The sequence below is a fragment of the Dysidea avara genome, chromosome 11 (genome assembly GCF_963678975.1).
Source record: "Dysidea avara chromosome 11, odDysAvar1.4, whole genome shotgun sequence".
In the NCBI taxonomy this organism is placed as follows: domain Eukaryota; kingdom Metazoa; phylum Porifera; class Demospongiae; order Dictyoceratida; family Dysideidae; genus Dysidea; species Dysidea avara.
In genome coordinates this window covers 20,759,958-20,778,389 of record NC_089282.1, presented here as the reverse complement: position 1 = coordinate 20,778,389, position 18,432 = coordinate 20,759,958, and the positions used below count along the sequence as shown (strand labels likewise).

Genomic DNA, 18,432 nt, shown 5'->3' with positions numbered 1-18,432 from the left:
CACATGTGTTGTTTAAATAGATATAATCATGCATATGCCTACCACAAATAACATTCACATTATATGTATCAGCTACCTCTACCAGCTATGGTTGAAGAATAGGCAAAACCAATAATGCTATATGGTTACCATGCATACTATCTTCAGTGTCTGCATTATTTTACTGTTGGATCAGTCTTTGCTGCTGCTACTGCTGCTCCTCCTCCTCCTGAGGATTTCCTTGTTCATGATCCATGAGATGTTATGAATGAGATCAATAGCTAGACAATTGATTTCCATAATTATACTAACCATACCCAGTAATCTCAATGTATAGTAGCTGGTATTGTGCACGTGTACATGTGTTATAAACTGGCCAGTGCACGTATAATAATGTACCATGCATATCATTCAATGGTTACGAAGAACTGTAGCATATATCAAGACAACTCTCTACATTCTTGCTCAGCTTGCCAATGATTTTAGGTGTTTCATCTAACAAAACATTCAAAAACAATATACATTCATCCCTAAGCTATCCTCCATAGTGATACATGCACACATTATTTATACTACTCAAAACAACTTAAGCCCTTAGTATTTACACCAATATTAATTATTTTAATGATGCATGCAATGTTATACTCTTCAAATCTAGACATCTGCACAGTAATTATATTATATTAACATTCACAATGAGTCAAAGTGTATAAAAAACAGTAACCATTCTAATAGTACAATCAAACTGATAGCCTGTAAAAACCATACAAAAGTCTGTCATCGTTCGCTACACTTTTATTTCAGTAGTACAAAGTCTAGATTGGTATCGTGAAATTTAGCTGCAAGAACTTCTTTAGTAGCTTGTGGGTTGACCTTTCTCCAATGTTGTAGTATCATTTGAACACGTCGTGTCCCATCAGCTAATTCTCCAATTTGCTGAATAACTTGACCACTGCATTGTAAAGCAATAGCTAGATCTTCCCAGTTTTCAGGTGGATAAGATGCACATACTACATCAATTACTTCGTCAAGGACATCTAAAGTTGGGATATCACAGTTACAAGTTGGACATATCAGCTTGTTGTCAACACCATGATATTTTATTACATTCATAAGCTTAACTGCTACATCTTTGTGTCCAATGTGTGTAGTTTCTTTATATAAACAACACAGCAACTTTAAATCAGCTTTGTCTCCTTTATGTTTTAAATACTTTAGAAGTTCTTGAGCTCTTCGCGATGGTGGAGTCACTTGAGACTGGCAAACATAAACTTCGTCATCAGTTAACATTTGGTGCTTCAATAAATAAGGTAGCAATGTATCCAAATTAATTGATGTAGTGAATTCCACAGCTATGTCATTGAAAACTTTATTTGTGGCATCTAAAAAAAAAACATTCATTCATTATTGATGTCAAAGTTATCGCAATTACCAGATTCATTGGTGGGAAGACACTCAACTACAGTTTGTATTACAGTTGATTCTTGATTGTCAGGAACTGGCTTTCCTGAGATTGGTGCTTCTCTTTCACTATCTGTGATAAGAGAACAAATTATGATAAAAATTTTAATTATTTTACACAGTACCAATTGGTTTGGAAGTTGACAAGCGCTTTAGAGATGGTCGCACAATTCCACCAATTACAATGTTATTTGTGACTTCATCATCAACTTCAGTAACAGATGGCTGACTAACTGATGTTTCCTCTTGTACCAATGTTCTCCCGTCTCTACCTGAGACTGTAGTGTGTGGGTTAGCTGACTCAAGGGATGGAGTAGTTGAAACAACAACTTGTTGAGGAGCTGAGAAGCCATTGCTACCCTCATGTTGTTGTTGATCTTTCTTATGTGCATCCTCTTGAACAGTCTCAAAGTTACCAGCACCAGTGACCATGCTACTACCAGGTTGTTGAAGGGACTTCTGGTGACTGGGGGTTAAACCCTCCTCAAAATCATTTGAAGTTTGACCACTAATTAGTTTGTCTACACAATAAAAGTAATTAACAGATGTAAATTATATTTCTGATAACCTGGTTTTTCTGGCAATACTGAAGGATTCTGCCTCACCGGCTCAGTAGTACCTAAACCAATGCATCAATATTACTGTGAGATAAACGGTGTGAACGTACCACTGGGAGCTTGTGATGGAGCCTTATTACTATCAATTTCTAAAATATCTGTTCCCTGACGATGTTGCTGGTTGTAAAGTGAAGGATCAACTTGATGTAGCTCATCTTCTATTACAAATAAAATTTGAGCACATGTAAGGAAGGGTTCAAGCAATACACAAACATCTATGCAGAAATATTACATTGTTTACCACTGCTGTTAGAGTCCACGTCTTCTGTTGCAGCTGCAACATTCAGCAATGGTTTGCCTTGTACCAGTCGTGGCCTTGTAGATACATTTTCACCTAGTAAGCAGCAAATATTTATAAAGATACATATAGAAATGTTATTGTACCATTTAATAAAGGTGCTCTTTCATCATTGACATCTTGTAAACCTGGGTTCAAGTCATCATACTTTGTTTTACACTTACGGTAACAACAACATGTCAGTAATATAATTACTATTAGGGTAATGAGGATAAGTATCCCTCCTCCTACTGCTGATATGAGTTGCCATAGTTCAATTGATGAATGACTAGATCCTGTGTACAACTGATAATTATACTAATTTAATACATTGGTCTATACCTGTAGCAACTCTGAGGCACACACTTGCAGGATTAGATCTAAACACTTCATTTCCATATATCAATGACTTATTATATTCACACCAACAAGTGTATGTTCCATTGATACCATGATTCACATTTGATATGATCAACATTGATTTAACTTGATCAAGCTGATCAACGTCATACTCAGTAATCATTGTGTAATGACTGGTGTTGTGTGTTAACAGTACACCATTCACACTCCACATTGTAATGGTTATGGTTGGATCAGAACTAGCATTGTATGTACAAGTGAATGTGGCAGAATGGCCCGTAGTGAGGTCTCTGCATTCTTTTCCAGGAACACCAATGATGGTAGGTATATTGTACACTTCTAATAGTAAAGCAATAAAACTGTACATGACAAACTCATACTATTCTAAACTAACTTACTAATTCTACTATATCCCAGAGTATATTTTGTCAAATCATTTGGCCTGCTAGCTGCACTCTTCAACTCAGTGCCTGATTGATTAAACATTACCGAATCTACCATAATCGAGATATTAAAATAACAGCAGCTTGCATTAGTAACAGGACATCGTTGTACTGCTGCATGGTATCCTTTGGGTGGATCATCATTTGGGAGAATGTACTGGTTATCTTTACTATTTGGAGTCTTAACAATCCAAAATGCCTGAAGATCATCAATGTCATAGTCACCCTTATAAGTAGCAGTAATAAATACAGTTTGTCCTTCTACTGTTGAGATATTTGAAGGAGGGGTTAACAATGGAGGAAGTTCAGTTGCGTTCAGACAATAGTGAGGATGTTCTAAAAATAAAACAAGTACAATTTAGTAGTGACAGCAACTGGGCTCACATGTATACAAGTGCAAGTACATGTATATGCACAGACTGCTACTCATGTGTACATAAACATGAGGTTTCCAAAACTGATCAAGCAACTAACTTGAGAAGTGAGACCATGCAAGCATGTGAATACTCATATATAAGCATTAACACTCTAATAGAACAATCAGTTAACCAGCCATACAGTATACCACCACAAACAGGCTAACTGCTCCTATATATAGCTTGCTAGATGGCACCATTATACAGGAAATCTCTTTAGACTATATTAGTGTTATACGTTTCTTCAAATTTCAGTGATGTCTTAAATCAATATTAACCATCATGCTGACCCTGTTTCTGTTATAACAGCACAGAATTAGGGCATATGTAGTTTGAATGTTGGAGAATTTATACTTACTAGCATGTATGTACATTTCCGTAAACTTAAAGGATGAAGACATCAAAACACAATAATTTCTGGGGGTTGGGCCCCAAACCCTTTCTTGATCATCATGCTGTACAATTCTCCACTTTTCTTTTGAGATAATATGAAAGAATCCTCCACAACATTAAAAAGTTTCATATGATATTGTGCTTACAGGGTGGTGTACATACAATTATAAAGTATAATAGACAAAACAAGCATCAGTATTTATTTATCCAAGCTACAGTATCTACAAGACGGTAATCTATACATCAGTCACATCTTTGGCTACTACAACATTTAATTCCATATAGCGATTGTTAAATTAGAGTATATTGTTGCAATTGTGTGTTCTATTAGAGAAAGTGCATACACTATGCTTGTGGATGAACCACTTATTTGAACACTTTGCTACTTGTAGAAACACTTATGTTCAGATATGAGGAGTTATTGTAGTTTAAACATTTGTGATTAAATCTGTTACTCAGTACATAAGGTATTGAGTCTGTCACTGTTAAGTATAGTGAACATAGTTAATTTTATCTCTTGAGAATTTCTAGTTCTATGGCATATCATCTAACAGTGTTAAGGTTACAATAGAGGTTGAAAGTTCAGTAACAATTCTAACCACTCAAATTAGACAATACCAGGTGTTCAAATAGAACAATTAAAGCAATAAATGGTTTGATCTCTTAGGGGGTTATCACGATCCTGGTTAAATATCTACTGTATGCAGCCAACAAGGCTTCCAGTAGTGGTAGTACATACAGATACAGAAGTCTATATCATTATAGCCAATGGTAAAGCCCAAGTATAGTATAGCAATTAACTTTATTAGTAAGAAAATGTGCAATTGCACAGTTTAGTTTTAAGATACTCTAATAGAGCAGTCAAAAATTCTAATAGAACAGTCACACAATTACAAGTACAAGGAAAAATAAGTAAGATACTTTATTTAGACAGCTGAAGAGTTTTGTGTGTCATAATAGCCATCATTTACAATCTCTGAACTTTAAATCCTGGGGGGCATACCCCCAGATCCCCTTAGCATAAAATGCTTATACAAACTGCATGCACTTTTGCACATGTCAGCTCAACCTCAACTCTCTTTGACATAATATCAAATCAACAAAAAAGCATTAATAATCTCACCTACAATTTAGAAGGTGTACAACAGTTGATTATTTACTTGGCAGCCTTTCTGTACTGGTAATTATGCCTGATAAAGAAGTGGTTAAGTGGCTAGCTAACAGTATAAAGGAATACCTTTAATACAGATAGTAGATAGAGCAAGCTATAGCCAAAGAGAATTATATTGCTTAAATGCAGAGGCATATTTATAAAGACCAAGATACTCTAATAGAGCAGTCAGATGTATTCTAATAGGGCTGTCAAAACTACTCTAATAGAACATTCATAACAGATCAATAAATTACAATGGGCGTTAAAAATAATATAAATGTAAAACTAACTAGAAACTTAAAGAATTATTTCATTACAATTGGAGAATTTAGATACCGTATGCTCTTAGATCACTAAAATAACTGACCAGCAATAAACCATATTGACATTAATGACTTAAAGGCTAATAGCATATATTGAAAATAGTTTATACCGCCATGAAATTATGAATCTTTGCCATTCCATATCATGGATTTTTGCATAGGTTTTGCCTGTTTCATATAAACACAACACCGTCTTCTAAACAAGATCCACGTGTACGTTGGTTAACAGACACAAGATGTGACTCATCAGATTCCTTGATAAAAGGTGATTCGAGTGATGTGTTAGTTATTTGTGTAGCAATGAAGGGAAAGCTAGAAAGGAACCTTATATTGCAAAATCAGAGCACCCATAAAAACACATGTTTTTGGCATGTTTTACAACATATCTCTGAAACTAACCTGTGTTTTGTACTCAATACGGTTGGAGTCTTATTAAACATCCTTCTCTGCGCAGTTTGATACTAATTTTAGTGAATTAGCAACTTGGGATTTATCAACCAAGGTGATTAAATTTTCCTATAGCTTAATGTATGGAGTGTGCATTATGACATCAGCAGCAGTAAATAATTGTCACTATGGCAACGCTACAGTCGGCATTGGATAGAGAAACTCAAGAGCTTTCTTTTGTTGGATGGTACACTGAAGGGATTATGCAAGTTAAAGGTTGTAAATCAGTATTTGTGTGTGGAGTATAAAATACACTTAATTTCATTGGAGAAGAAATCACAAGGAATGATGAGATTCTTTGATCAGCCTATTTCACCAAGCTGAGGTTATGAAAAGGATATAAAACAGATATATAATAGATATATTTAATGCATAATTATTAATAGTTTTTGATAAAATACAGTGTTTTGAAAACTTTTAATTTGGAAATGCTCAATTTTACAAATCCCATACATGTTTTGATTTGCAAAAATCTGTCAGCAGATGGGAAGTGTGCCCCAAACATTGCATGCACCTATAATTTAATACTAAATCTGGAAACCATCTTCAATGTGTCCCTGCTTAAATGTTTCTAGATAAATATTGGTTGCTCCTACATGTCTAGTAAATTAGTCATATCAAGACACACGGTAGTGTGTTGTGCGGCCAAGAAAACCAGCACGCCACACTGTGAGTATATACAGGAAGAAGCAAAACACAATTTAAATGTAAACGTAGCTGCATGTTCCCTTCTTGAATTGGAATCATTTTTATATGCAAATTCCCTCCACCTTCAGCACTCCACATACCAAATTTGAGCAAGATTGCCTGGCCTTCAACATTCGGCTTAATTTCTTTGTTTTTCAGCTTAGATTATTCTTTTCACACACTTTACAAAACCATTATAAAATGTAAATGCGTACCTTGATTTTCTTGAGTTTTGGTACACTTTAAGAGCATATTGCGACACAATTACATACCAAGTTTGGTGCAAATCTGATTAATAGTCATAGATGTATGGATGATTATTACTAGGGGTGGGTGATATCTTCAAAAACAAATATTGATAATTTTTTGGCACATTATCTCAATAACTACTAATATTGCAATATGTCTCTTGAATAACTCACAACTACTCCAAACTAACTGACCTGCCTATCCAATAATTTATTTGTTTTCAAATTGCAAGAATGCTGATTTACTGCATAGTAGCTGGTTGTCAATACCTAGTATTGTATGCCTGAGCTATATCCATGATGTTTCTTTTGTGCAAGATGTTGCATCATACTTACGAAGGTAACAGCAACTATAACACATTGTGCTTGTTACAGTGTATCTTGATAACATTTGTGCATGTCGACATCAGTAAAATATTTGAATTTCTTGATATGATTGACATATTGCCCACCGTTATTATTTGCATTGAAAAAGACCAACTTGTTGTCACACCTACAGGGTAAACCACTTATGGGAATACCTTTAAAATCGGTATGTGTATATGTTAACCATCATAGCTCAAACCTTTTGTGATATAAAAGAAATCGCATTAACAGCTACAGAGTTACATGGCAAAAACCAAACAACTTTAAATTGTGGGTTCAAAATACTCTAATAGAACAGTCACTGTTGGCCTAGGTGCATGAATAATGTCGATAAGAAAGATCTCCTTACTGAACAACCAAATCCTTAACCACTGAACCACTGCTATCACGGCTGATCACCTCACTTAACTTTAGTGTTGTACTGATATGCATTTTTCATGTTTACCGATGTCGATTATTTGCCTATTCCCGTAACCAATATGCCGGTATTAACCGATATTCTTCAGGTCTTCAGAACAGGGGAGGAGGGAAAGAAAATAACCTAAAGTTTATGTGTGTAAATTGCACTTGTAATGATAATGTAATCAATGTAATTAATTGTGTGGGCAGACAATTTATTATTATTATTATTATCATTATTAGCACTTTACAGTGACCAGCACTGAAGGTCTGACAGCAACATGTGCTGCAGCCTTAGGATGGATTTGTTACAGTTTTGCCACTAAACCCTTTCATGGAAAGTCTAGTTATAAAACAGTGTTTTAGTGGGATGCCAGACCCTTTGTGAAGAGTGATCGACTAATTGCGTGGGCGGCCAATAAATATACCTTGCAACCATACTTTTTGAGCCTAACAGTTCTAGATCATTTTAAGTGGAAATCTTTGAAAAAATGTGCATTCTATTAGAGCATTACAATTCTAGAACATTTTATGTGTTCTATTGTAACTATTTTGGTACAGATCGCCAGGGTAGTGCACTACTATTAAGACCTACCAGTAGTCGTGCCAATCATCATCGTAGATTCATAATAAGGACTATTGCTAGTAAAACTTGTGACAACAGGCTGGAAATCATATTCTAGCATAAAAAGGTGCAGGATTTGCTTTGTTAAAAATTGAGCAACTACAACTTATCATGTTTTGCATGAAAAATCAAGATACTCTAATAGAACAGTCACTGCAAAATCTTAATAGACAAATAACAGAATTATGCATATACTTACCTTGGAAAGGATTTACTTTGTTATAAAACACTATTTGCAAATAAATACAGGCACTATAACACAACTTTATATAGCCATGAACAAGCAAGCACAAAATTATTGATATTGTTCTTCTTATCTAATAGATACAATGATGATGACATGACAAATTAGTGCTCTACCAATACAGAAAAATACCTGATACTACCAAGCCAAAGGATCTAATGATTTGTGTAAAAAACAAACCTTAAGCCAGTTTATGGTTGGATTTGGGGTATACCGGTATATTTAAAATATAAAATCCACAGCCAAGCTGTATAACAAGGATGTGGCCTTCAAAAAGTGTGGGTGAATAGTTGTGAAATCAAAGGTGGTGGTCATGAAATGGCTGCAATGATAATAAATTTTAATAATGACTTTGTGGATTTATTATCATTAACATCATCATGGGTGCCACATTTGATTTCACAACCCAGATTTTTTGAAGGCCACACCATTTTTATACAGCTTGACTGTTTTAGCATGGATATCAGTTAGTCGTATTATCGTAAACATGCCAGTAAAACTCTCTAACACTATGTCACTCAGAATTGATCATCAATGGACACAATGCAACATGCATAAGTACGCCAAGCTGTAGGGGATATGGGAACATGGTCCCCCATCAAAGAAAACTTTAGAATTTATATACTTTGAAATTGTATCTGATCCATGGGCTAAATCTGAAATTTCCTTCAGATGCTTACATATATATCTCTTGATTTTGGTTGTATCTTTGCTAATACTTCTGGCTCTATACGTAATTGAAAAGTATAATATTATGTACTTGGCAACCTCCTGAAAAATGAGTTGATGATATTTAAGATGTTGTGATGATATGTATCATCCATTACTAGACCAGTGTAAACAAAACAAATAAATGTGGCATTAGCATACCGTAAAAGTGATATAATAATATTGTATTAGAAGTTGGAAAAGGCTCTGTACATCTAGTGGTAGGGTAAGCATACATTTTGTAAACTGACACTTTGACAGGCATGAAGTGTAATCCTATCTGATGGCATTATTTTTTGTCTTCAAAAGAGTTTATTAGACTGCTGTATTAGAGTAATTGGCTGTTAACTATTTTGTAGTAGGAAATTAGGTGGTAATTGGCCAGTAAATCTTTGACGATCTATTATCCCTTTCCATATTTTCCAATTTTTTTTGCATAGAGTACCAGTTGTATTTATTTTGCATTGCGTTTTATGAACAATCTTGAATACAGAGTTTATTTCACATTGCACTAGCACTAGTGATAGTTTAGAGTATTTTGCAGTATCCCTTATAATATGGAAAACAACCAAACTATATATATATGGCGCCTTGTACTTCAGCAGGCCTGAAAACAAAATTTTTAGTGGGGCTGGGGGAATCTTTGCAGAGAACCCATGTACCAGTGTTGGGCAGTTATCTTTAAAAAGTAATGTACTACCTTATTACTTGTTATTGCCATGCTATCTAAATGCGTTACAGTTGCATATTACCCACGTCGATTTTCGTTAATAGTTAGTTCGTCAATACTGATGAAGTGTAGATTTGTTAAGTTTCCTTTCGTCTGTTGTATGGCACTTTGTTTTACAAGTAACTAATAACATTTCTATTACACGTTACTTTTCAGTAACGGGTACTAGCTAGCTACTGTAGATAAGTTATCTAGCTGTTCATTCATTTAGCCTGCTAGAGCAGCAACTACTCTTGTTTAACTATTAAAGCATAACTAGTACTCTTGTTTACCTAAAACAATTGAACTGCTGAGAGTAAAGCTACGTCACTGAATGCCAGATTTTTAAAATATAGCATTTAGAACAAGTGCAGCTGCAAAAGGGAACTTGGGAACATGAGATTCATGAAAACATTTATTAGGCAGTGGAAAGGCTGCCAGAATGGCAAACTCAAGTTTAAGAACTACCATATATGTCAACTAACTAATGAGTTATGGAGTAGCAACCATAAATGGTAACTCTGGGTTGTAGCTGCAATCTCCTGGTAGTACAAACCGACAAATTCTCACTAGGTATAACATTTCCATTTACATGCTGGTATATATACAATTACCAGAAATTGTTACTATTATGAATCCTGTGAAACTTCATGCACTAGCTACAGTAACAATATCCAGAAGTGATGACTTAAATGCTTTTTATTAGATGGAAATGAGTAGGTACTTTTAATTAGAGATGCCATATTTAGAATGCCCCAAAGTTGGTAAAATTCCAAGAATTGTTTATACCAATGGCACCTATGTGGCTGCTCAGAATTCATTGTGAAAATACTGCTAAAATGGCAAATTTGTACATGCTGCCATTTGTTCTATTTTGATAGCATGTGAGAAAATGTCATCATTGCATGTTTTCACAACATGTGAAATTCTAGTGATCCCAAGACAAGCACTTATCTATTTTGTCATGAGAGTCTACCACGAAAGTAATCTGCACGATGGGCAATTGCAGCCCTACCAATGACTTTGAGTATCAAATATATAGTTGTAAACACAAGATGTACACAGAGTCTCATGGACTAAATAGTCAAAGTAGAGCCTTAAGCATATTAATCAACTAGGAATACACACTAAATTTAACTACTACCTAATCAACTGTCAGTTAGGTACTCTACCGTATGTAGGTATGTTCTGTAGCAGCTATAAACTCTGCAAAATTCACTATATGCTTACAGAATAAGGAATTGAAAAGAGCAAGGCATTTGGAACCAATTTGGTTGCCTGCACCAAATATTTCTGTTTTCAAATGTGATGTAGAGTATAGAGATAGCCTGTGAATCAAGCCTCTGAAATGTTAGGATTGATACCCAACCTCTAATCTTTTTGTGGCCATACTTTGCATGGGAGCCAAAGTGTGTTGTATTCTCCATACAGTACATAGCAAGGGTGCAGTATGGGTACATGTTTGTGTGGTAAATTATTCATGAAAACAGTCCCACACACAGCATCTGTGTGTACGTGCGTGCGTGTGTATGTGCGTGTGTGGCACTGACACTATAGCCTAAATAATAATCTTGGCTGATTGTTCTACAACTACAAGTAGACACTTACTGATGGGCAAAAACCGAAGTGGTTTGAGTAGTCAAGATGAATGCTCTGAAGAAGTCTCAAGACTATTACAGCACTTGGCTTTGCCTCAGGCTTGACACGCCACATTTTCCATGTGCATCCCATGATTAGCAGTAAATTACAATTTAGGGCAAAACGTATGGTAAGGGCCATCATTTTAGATGCACATAGTGTGTTTCTATATATGTAATAATTGTTGCAATTGGTTTGTGTAAAAATAAGGAAACAAGGACTGAACACTTGGTTGCTTTCCTTAACCACCATGACTGGCCTGCACATGTATCTCCATGCTGCAAAATTATGTACTTCACCTCTGCTTTGGTCAATTCAGCAGTTTCAGTGTGACTTCCATCTTGGCTTCACTTCTATTTTAAGAAAATAGATCTTTGCTGCTATTGGCATGGTTTTTCAAGAAGCAATTCTTAGAATTTGCATGAGTGTCTGGTCTGTGAAGTAAAATAGCTTGGTGCATAGCTGAGTAAAGGAGTGACTTGGCATTCTATTCTGTAACAAAGAAGAGACGGGCAGACCAGGAAATACTAAAGGATCTGTATCAGATAAGCTCTTTTCTGAAACAGACAATGCATAATCAGCTATGGTTCCACTGGAAAGGTATGGAGTGTTTACAGTACAGCTCAAATGTAACATCATCTCGCAAGAGTCTGAGCAATTATAACTCTCCAATTAAAGGGTGTGGCACCCATTTCGCTTCATCCTGTTTCATTTGGGTACTCGAGAGCAAAATGGGTACCACAACCTTCAATTAGCAAGTTCTTCATTTGCTCTCACTCTCACAAGACAACATTCATTTGAGCAGTACATACTGCATGTTAACAAAGTACATACCTTAGTAAGAGAAACTATCAAGCACACACAAAGAAAGTGGCAACCTGTATACAGTTTGCACAACATTTCCCATGAATCTGTCATATATCATGATCTCGCCTAACAACAGGGTAATATCATATGTGGTCAGGACAATATGTGAAAATATCACCCTGTGATTCCCCTTGGTGTCAAAGTGGTATACATAGTTTTCCATCATCTCACAATCACGATTTCAATTTTTAACAAACAAATTAACAGTGTTGGGAGTAACGTGCTACTTATGTAAAGCGTTACATAATATTATTACTTTTGTGGTAACTAAGTAATATAGTTACTGTAACGAATCTAATATTATGTAATATTATTACTACAAGTAGAGAAGTTACTAATCTCATTAGTAATCCACTGAGTAATGCCTAGCCACAACAAAGTAATGAAGCCTACTGAATGAAACTTATTCACCAGCTTCTTACTTATAACCAAGATTTGCACATTGTCCAACAACGCAATCATGTCACGTGATAAGGTGGTAGTTTCACACGTGACAGCTCAAGGCTGTGGACACAAAGTAATATAATATGTAATATTATTATAGTTACTTTATTTTATGGGTAATATGTAACTGTAACTAAATAGTTCAGTTGCAAGTAATATGTAATATGTAACTAGTTACTTTTAAAAAGTAACTTGCCCAACACTACAAATTAAAACTTTACATGTGTATGCACAATAGTTTAAAGCCATTAAACTACTACATGCAATGTAGTAGAGGCTTTATTCTGCAACAGCAGTATGTTGCATACCACAATTAAACAGATGTACAACATCTTTGACTCAACAACAATATTACAGCACTTAAATTATTCAAGGATAGACCACAAAACATTTCTGCAAGAAACTCCTTTACAGTTAATGTACACTGTACAATAAGTACCAGCATATTTTAAATATCATTTAAAGGAAGTGCCAATTGAGGGAATTATACTATGAGCGATTTCAACATAATGAATAATAATAATAGTATGTTAGTTACAACCATAGGTGTTGACTGAGAGATATATCACTTTAAATTGTGAAATTGAACAGCCACATGCATAACAATAATATCGCTATAAATAAGAAGACCATTTGCACATTCAATGCATCTATAGCAGCACTTTAGAAGTTTATCGTACCAATTGGTTACTTTCATTTTTATTCGTAAACTATAAACATAGTTAGTAAGAACAGAGATATGTATGTATGAAAGCTGTGAGTGCTATTAGACAATTTATAGCATGCAAAAGAGTAAGCAAGAGACGGATACAGCATGACACGTACACACACACACACACACACATATATATATATATATATACGACCAGATTTTGGAAAACCTACCTTTTTGGGCATCGTAGATAAATGGCATTTGTATTTTAAATGGTAATAATTCACCAACCAGGGAGAGAATTTTTTAAGATAAAGACATTTATGGCCTCTCAGACCATTTAGAGTACAAGAAGCAACCTCTTCATTTTTTGCCAATTTAGATAGGTGTTTTCATGGGTATTGTTGGATCACAAGTCCTTACAAAGAGGTGGAGGGTGGGATAGTGAGGTGTGCAAGTGCAGCACTTGGAGGTAAAGTTAGTGTGAAAATTAGCCAGATAGTGTAGCCACCTTGTGGTGGTGTTATTTTAAAAGTTTATGTGCCAAAAGGTTTTCTAAATTCAGGACACATACACCTGTGTGTCATTTCGAACAGTTTTTGAGTGCTACATTTCTCATATGCTGCCTCGCTTTAACAGGTATACTACACATTTTACTTCAGCACCACAACAAGTACGAACTTATTGAGTGGACTTGAAAATGATCAACTTTCTACAAGATAACAATCGACTATCCTCTAAAGCTTTTAATTTCTTCTTCAAATATTAGCAAACCTTTTGTCCATACACATACTGAATTTAACTTGATAGAACTACGATTATACACAATACTCTATATGGTTAATATATTAATCTCCCCACACAAAATTCTATAAATTAAAATTGGGAGTATTTGCATGTTTGACTGTACTTATGGTATACGATTGAAAAATACATCTAGCCTTTGGCTTCTTTCCCTGATAAAATGTAAAAAAGCAAACAAAATGTAATACCTCTAGCAAACAGCAATGTTGCAAGCCTTTTGCGACATTAAAATGTTTATTAAAGGTCACCGCTCCAGATTTCATATCCCGGAGCAGTGAGCTGTATACATACAAAGGGTATGATCTAAACCACATCATGTCTGGGGGTCAACACTTATACATTTCCCCTCATTGCATAATTCATGATATCACACTTTTAACTTATATTCAAATACAGGTTACCTTTGAATCAAGTTTTTCCTTACCACTTAGCTTACATTACATTGGGAAGGTACTTTTTTGTTCAAAAAAAATAACAGGTTTGGGAATTTTCAAGGTGGCTGCATTGTTTATACAGCAAACTAAATTTCTTAGAAAATCAATCAACTAATGGAACAATAAATGATTATCGCAGGAACACAATCTTTGAAGCATAAAAAATAGGCAATGAATATTTAAAAGTGGAATTGAGTGGCTAGTTTAGGCCACATTTACTTTATATAGTCATCACTTTATTTCCAAGTCACAAACTACAGTATCTATTGTTTTTACTTTATAAACATTTGAGAGTATTAATTCCATTCATAAGTCACAATGATTAGTTTGTTGCGGATAAATCCCTAGCTGGCTAACAAATATTATATGTTGTGCACTTGAAGTTTTGGTATAGTCATGCATTGCATGTGTTCAGCATGTTTTGCCATGTATGTGGTATTTGTTAATATGTACATAACTAATGTGTGATTTTACCAAAGGACATATGTAGCTTGTTAACTCTGTCCAGGGGAAAGGGCTATACTTTTATACTATCTGATTGCTATGATGTATACACACAGTCTAGCTATTGCTACGATGTACATAGGAAGTCTAGGCATTATCCAATGCCGACTCACTCACTACTTCCACATTGACAGTAAAGTTATCACTTCCACACTCATTCTCAGCAGTTATGGTATAGTATCCTGATCCATCTGATTGTGACACATTTATTAGCGTTAGATTACTACATGTTGTATTGGATAGTGTGGGACACTCTCCTGTAGTTATCACGTGATCTGGAAGAGGAAAACGCCTGGTCCACTTAGGATACCCCTCCTTGAGTGGAGTATCTGAGTAAACTACGCACGAAAAAGTGCGATTGGATCCAACTTGTATTTCTACATATTCATGGAAGTTCACTGTTGTGATATCGGGAGCATCACAAAGCGCGCTTGTCTGAAAGTTTGGTGGCACATACGAATGGCAAAATCCGCTGGTAACTACCAAAAGCAAACACGTACAAAATGATATGCAGGAGGAACAAAAATTATCAGACTTACTGAAAACGAATATTATCGTCTTGTAACCAGCCATTTGGTACTGCAGCTGGCGCTGATCACTGCTGCCGTGAACGCGGTTTATAAGTTGTAATATCATCGGGGTGTTCCCCTAACGGGCATACCTACTTTCCGGAACGGGACGGAACAATTCCGGAAAATGCTACATTACTACTTTACGGGACGGGACGTAAAAATAACGCTCTGTTGGACTATCCTTTGAACTGACAGATTGAGCGACCTTCATGTACCAATAGTTGGGCCACCACTATGCCCGGGAATGTAGCCTCGGTAGCTCCTTCGCTAAAATATAACTCAGCGCGAGGCGCGTGAAATAAAGAAGCACGTGCTGTGCACCTGCTCACACCTGCAGGTGCTATCTAAGAGAGCACATGGCACACAGCTGAAACGAATGATTATGATTTAATACAGATGAAAGGTCATCAGTTAAACCTGATCGAATAACTTTATGGAACCTGCCATCCATGTCCTTGAAACCTCACCTGCAAACATCCTACTGTATAGGCAACAATGTTATATCCAAAGTGACTACTCATAGAGATCTGTGTATCATTATCTCATCAGATTTAGACTGGAGACCCCACCACCAACACATAATATCAAAGGCTTATCGGTTGTTAGGATTATTATGACGTTCTGTTTCAACTAACATAAACCAAGAAACATCTATATATCACTAGTCAGATCCCAATTAATGTTTTGTTCAACACTATGGAAACCATATTTATTAAAAGATATCAAAAAACTAGAACAGCTTCAGTGTCGCACAATGAAGTACATACTGAATGACTATACCAGCAACTATAAATCTCGAATACTTGAGCTCAAAATTTTGTCTTTAATGTATGTTTTGGACATCTGATGACATAAAGTTAAAAAAAAAACCTCAAAACCCTTACAAATGCGTTCAATATCACTGACTATAATATTGTTAAATTCACTTCAGGAAACACACGATCAGGATCTAGCTATAAACTGCAACACATAAGAAGTATATACTAATGTTTCCAGCAGCAACTTCTATGTCAACAGACTCCCTCGTATATGGAATGTTTTACCAATAATAAATTACAATCTTAGCCTACCTACTATCAAATACAAACTTACAAACTTTCTATGGAATCATTTTGAACTAAATTTTGATCCTGATAATGCATGCACTTTTTCTTTTGTTTGTCCCCCAAACCTCCCAACTTTGATCATCTGTAACCATTGCTTTAAATGAGTTTTATATAATACGATATAAGTAACTATAACTAATCTTAATAACTACTTACTCCTGGCCACTGGCACTGGATGCCAGTGGACCTTCAGCTTACACTAGATTTTAAGGACTACTAATGTTTATACTGTATATATCTTGTTGTATGTATGCTGTAAAGCAAACAATAAATAAAAAATAAAATCCCTATGCCTTATTGCTGGCACAAGGTACATGACATACGCATAGGGTACAGCAGCAACAATTCTTCTACTGAAGGAGTTGGGAGTAACCTTAGCAGGTACACTGCCATTCATACGTGAGAGACACATAAGTAAGTATGGGTTGTGTAAATCTGATCCGGTGTTATTCATTTATAGCTATACTGAGCTTCACCAGCTCAGTATGACTGATTGTGCACATAAGTATGTAGCTAAAGAATTAAGGTGTCCCTCACAAAATTTCTATAGCTACTCTGGACATCTCACATCTATTACACAGGATTTGGTAAAGGATTCCACAATCTTGATTGCTGGTGATAAAATATTGCGATTGGGATGATGATTTAAAAGCTATTGTATAGCTAAAAATACAATTAGCTCCTCTATCACTCTGTATCGGTATTTGGTTACCAATTTACAAGGTTGAAAGGCCAAGGCTTGCATACATAATAGTCCATTGTGGTATACAACAATATGAGGAGTATTGTATTCATCATATCCACTATGTAAAATGGAGCAGCAGTAGGCCTGCACCAATCATGCCAATACAATTTGATGGTTGGTTGGTTGATTGGTGGTAGTGCCCGTGGAAATAGATTCTCTATGTTTTTATAAAATTAATGAAGATTGTCCATATCATTTGTAACACTGACACAAAAGGAGGTTGATAGCTGGAGAGTGTGAATGGCCAGTCACTTTTGAGTCAGTATTTGATAGTAGAGACATGCATTCAGACAAAAATACGAAGTCTGGCACTGCTCTTTCTTTATGCATAGGCCCACTAGGTACTGCAATGTTATTTAAAATGCAAATAAAGAAACAAGGGAGGTCACCTACACCTGCAGATAATCTATTGGACATTTGACTCCTAATTCAGCTATTGTTCTTGCATGTCATATATAAATGGTACATAAATAAAGTTCTATGTAGATATGCTCGTTTTGTTGTGTAACAATCTGCACTCTATTCTAGCAGTGTTGATTTTTTATTCCATAATGAATCAATACGACAATACCTCCAGCCCGCCTGCATGCATTTAGAAAATGTATCTCCCACCTGCATCTGTTAAAAAAAACTCCAAAACAGGAAACTAGCAATCAACTTTACCTGGTCTTATGTTATGAACTGCTAAATCAACATAAGTTGATAACTACTTGCTTAGCTAAGACAATGAAATAATTTTTAATGATATGTGCATAATGCACCTTGTCTAGTGGGATGCTGGGTTAATCAGCCACCAACACGACTAGCAAGC

At 35.4% G+C, this 18,432-nt stretch overlaps 1 protein-coding gene across 1 annotated transcript; it reads right to left on the bottom strand.

Annotated features, from left to right (window-relative positions):
- Window positions 1–626: 626 nt before the first annotated feature.
- On the bottom strand, window positions 627–15,988 carry LOC136237916 (uncharacterized). Its single transcript, XM_066028175.1, has 11 exons — window positions 15,738–15,988; window positions 15,312–15,677; window positions 3,093–3,473; window positions 2,677–3,033; window positions 2,442–2,630; window positions 2,299–2,391; window positions 2,108–2,215; window positions 2,009–2,059; window positions 1,566–1,961; window positions 1,412–1,513; window positions 627–1,361 (listed from the first exon to the last, which is right to left on the bottom strand). Exons 1-11 carry the CDS (start codon window positions 15,832–15,834, stop codon window positions 775–777), a joined length of 2,727 nt encoding a protein of 908 aa, XP_065884247.1. The 5' UTR covers window positions 15,835–15,988; the 3' UTR covers window positions 627–774.
- Window positions 15,989–18,432: the final 2,444 nt, after the last annotated feature.